This window comes from Zingiber officinale, chromosome 4B (genome assembly GCF_018446385.1).
Source record: "Zingiber officinale cultivar Zhangliang chromosome 4B, Zo_v1.1, whole genome shotgun sequence".
NCBI lineage: Eukaryota > Viridiplantae > Streptophyta > Magnoliopsida > Zingiberales > Zingiberaceae > Zingiber > Zingiber officinale.
In genome coordinates this window covers 95,874,281-95,878,423 of record NC_055993.1, presented here as the reverse complement: position 1 = coordinate 95,878,423, position 4,143 = coordinate 95,874,281, and the positions used below count along the sequence as shown (strand labels likewise).

The 4,143-nt window shown below is 43.1% G+C and overlaps 1 protein-coding gene across 1 annotated transcript; it reads left to right on the top strand.

Annotated features, from left to right (window-relative positions):
• Positions 1 to 1,412: 1,412 nt before the first annotated feature.
• Positions 1,413 to 3,318, top strand: LOC121978416 (cytochrome P450 72A11-like). Its single transcript, XM_042530764.1, has 5 exons — positions 1,413 to 1,689; positions 1,792 to 2,021; positions 2,103 to 2,341; positions 2,441 to 2,819; positions 2,896 to 3,318. Exons 1-5 carry the CDS (start codon positions 1,413 to 1,415, stop codon positions 3,316 to 3,318), a joined length of 1,548 nt encoding a protein of 515 aa, XP_042386698.1.
• Positions 3,319 to 4,143: the final 825 nt, after the last annotated feature.

The following is a 4,143-nucleotide window of genomic DNA, read 5'->3' as shown; positions in this document are numbered from 1 at the left end:
GCATTTATCTAAGCTACTAAAATGCCTAAGTTGCATTTTAACTGTGCTAACAATTTATTCGAACACTTGGTATGCGCTAGTTCGCATCCTTTGTGCCGAAAGTCTACATACTACTAAACTGAAGCTTAAAAATTCATACGAAAGCTACTTATACTGCAGGTGAGAGATTTCTTACCTCCTGCTCGAAGTTTCTTACGATTCTAATCGCTAGATTTCCGGAGAAGACGATCCTTTCGACGATCTTCTCGCGTCTATGCGTTCCTCTCGCGGAGGGGAGCGTCCTCGTATCCAAGATGTCGCTGGAAAGTCCTCCTATGGCCCTCGGGACGAAATCCCTAGGTGTGCTTGTGGTTGGCGCCGAGAGAAGAAGAGGAGAAGGGGGTGAGGGTGAGGAAAAGTTACGTTAAAAATAACTCTTCACTTATTAATTCCCTATTTATATTAAGTGGGTAATTTCGCCCAACTCTAATATAAATTTAATTGCCTCCCTTTTCTTTCAGCACGGCCCTGCTGGGTTCACTTGGTTACTGGAGTTCGCTATAAGTCGTAGGACCCAATAGGTCTCGGGTTCAATTCCCGCGTCGGCTATTTTCGTTCTCTATTTATTTTTGCTACTTTCGCTAATCTAAAAATTCCATAAAAATATCCTAAAATTCCAGAAAAATACTAGGATATTTCTAATAATTATTTTGAGAATTTTCGGCCATTACATAGGGTTCAAGCTTCCCAATTAGGTTATAGTGTTTGGTTTTAAAAAAAAATTAAACTAAAATTAATTTAAGTATTTATTGAGTATTGTAATATGTTGAGGGGATATATTAAGGTATTAAGAATTTATATAAGGAAATGTTAAATTTTTTAATTGATTTTTTTAATTTAAAATATTAAAAAAAAAAAAACTGAGCGAACTCCTGCGCGCTCATAGTCGCGCACTGTGCGAACGCGCAGGAGATCACACCTCTTTACTTTGAATCCTAAATTTTATGATATCATTAACTCATGTACTAATCATTAGATTATCTTAAGAGAACAATATGATAATATATGGAGATATTTAGGATCAAATAAAATCATCGATGAAGATTAAAAAGTAAAAGGATTAAAAAAATTATATAAATAAATTAAGGAGCTAGGTTATTGGAAACAAACTGTTTTGACATTAAATACATTTTATTTTATAATTGTTCATAATTACTTGCCATATTTAGAATTATTTGTAGACCTTTTAAATAATTTATACAAATAAAATGAGTATTCTCTATATATATTTCACACTTCTTCTTATCTAGCAAAGCAAGTGATGGAGCGGGTTTAAAAATCTATATATATTCACTGCCATCGATTCATCGTTCACAACTCCAATCGATCCTCCCTTGAAAATTTGTCAGTCACAGTTAACTGCTGCTGCACACATGGCCTGGCTTGTGTTCTACGGTGGCGTCGCTGCTCTGCTGCTGGCGGCGGCATGGACCGTTCGGACGCTGAACTGGGCGCTGTGGCAGCCTCGGCGGCTGGAGCGCATTCTTCGATCGCAGGGCCTCAAAGGCTCCAGCTACCGCCCCATTAGAGGCGACGTGGAGGACATCGTGAAGCACAATGAGGAGGCCTGGTCCAAGCCCATGCCTTCCCTCTCCCACGCTATCTTCCCACGCGTTACCAGCTTCTTAAGCCGCGCCGTAGAGACCCACGGTTAATTAGCAGATCAGAATCCTTTTTCTCTCTACCACTCCGGTACGTACTTGGTGTAAAAACTGGATTTTTTTTATGAAAAAATTGGGATTTTCGATGCAGGAAAGGAGAACAAGGTGACTTTCCACTGGATGGGATCGGTTCCCAGAGTACTGATCGCGGATCCTGATCAAGCGAGGGAGATTTTGGCCAACAAGACCGGCGAGATCGGGAGGGGGAAGATCAACTACATGATAGGATATCTTCTTCGAGGCGTGCTGTCACATGACGGCGAGAAATGGGCCAAACACCGAAAGATCTTAAACCCAGCTTTCCATATAGAGAAGTTGAAGGTAAATTACTAACCGCGTACTGATGATATATCCATGGCTTTGATCGAGTTCATAATGTGTCCGTCGTCTACACGTTTGTAGAGGATGTTGCCTGCTTTCTCTTCTTGTTGGGATGAGCTGGTTGACCGATGGGAGAAGATGGCGGAGACTGGGAAAGAGGTTGATATTTGGGTCGACCTCCAGAGCTTCACTGGAGATGTCATTTCGCGGACTGCTTTTGGTAGCAACTTTGAGGAAGGAAGGAAAATTTTCCAGCTTCATGATGAGCAATCTCTGATCGTCATCGGTTCTCTGTCAAAATCACTTATCCCAGGTTACAAGTGAGAAGCAATTACAGTAACAACGTGATCTCTTTTGATTCAGAATCATGGATTTATTGATTGTTAATTCTCTTCCATTGGTATATTTATTATATATAGGTATCTGCCCACTAGAACAAACACTAGAGTGGAAGCGATCGATAAAGAGGTGCGAGATATTCTACTGCGTATCATCCGCAAGAGAGAGGAGAGCATGAAATCGAGTGACGCAAAGAGCGACGACCTTCTGGGCTTGTTGCTGGAGTCTAATCTGCAACACGGCCGAGAGCAAGGCAACGCCGGGTTGACCACCGACGAGGTGGTGGAAGAATGCAAGTTGTTCTACTTAGCAGGCCAAGAGACAACAGCCCTGTTGCTGACATGGACGATGGTGGTGCTGAGCATGCATCAAGATTGGCAAGAACGAGCACGGCAGGAGGTTCTGCGTGTTTTCGGAAAGGAGAAGCCAACTTATGATGGATTGAGCCACTTGAAGACCGTGAGAAGCAACATTAATTTTCTCAATTACCTTAATTACAAAATCAATGACTGAAATCAATTAGTTAACATGGCAGGTGACTATGATTCTCTACGAAGTGTTGCGGCTGTACCCGCCGACTCTAGGGTTTCAGCGACGGGTGTTGAAGAGTGTGGAGATTGGGGGCGTGGTCTACCCGCCCGGCGTCTTGCTCTTATTGTCCGTGATCCGGATGCACCACGACCCTGACTACTGGGGCAAAGACGTGGAGGAGTTCAAGCCGGAGAGATTCGCGGAAGGCGTGTACAAGGCATCGAAGAAGAACGCGTTCTTCCCCTTTGGCGGCGGCCACCGGGTCTGCATCGGCCAGAACTTCTCTTTGCTGGAGGTCAAGTTGACGTTGTGCTCGATCCTTCAACGCTTCTCGTTCGAGCTCTCGCCCGCGTACATTCACGCACCGCACATTGTTCTAGCCTTGAAGCCTCAGCATGGCGCTCCGATCAGGTTGCGCAGGCTTTGAGCAGATTGGCTTTGATCATGCGCATTCTGCAATTTTAGATGGGCTCTTTAATAAAACATTCAATAATATTGCATCTCGCTCTCAATAAGAAAAGGATCTGCGACTCAAGGTTTTATATGACACAGTTCTTACGATTAGTTGAGATTCTCTGTCTCAAAAATGATGTGTCCTCATGTCACTCGTCGATCGGACAATTATGATATTCTCGTGATATGCACTGCATCCTTGAAATGCGATTTAGTCCGTTCGATCGGCGAGGGGACACGGGGACATATCATTTTTGGGACAGAATATCACAATCCGTTTAAGATTTGTCCCTCTGGGAGGGGTTAAAATCTAGTATACCGGCTCACGTAAAAGTTAAAGTCAAAATCAAAGGGTGGTTAACCGCATGGGGAACAAGAGAAGTTTGACCGGACCTCCAAGCCGACTTGATCGTGAGTCACAGTCTTATCTACAGACAAAGTGTTAGGCTAAGGGGTTCATCCGATCGAGCCCTCCGATTAGTCTTGCCTCGAAGATTGAACTCGTAATCAATGATGAAGTATGATGAAATATAAAGCTAAGTATCAATTATCCTAATTGAGTGCTCCAGCTGATCAACGAATGGTCCGATCGGACATACTAAACGTCTAATTGTGTACAGTTCAAATAAAGAAACTGAGTGAAAGTCGAGTCACCAAATGTACTCATAAACATTGACTAGGGGACTCTTTGGGAGCCACAGTCGGTCGGATTATATCAGTAATTTAATTAGTTGGTCAAAGTAGTCTATTGTGGGCCCCGTAGCCCAACAAAACTAGTACATTCTTTTGTCTTTTATGC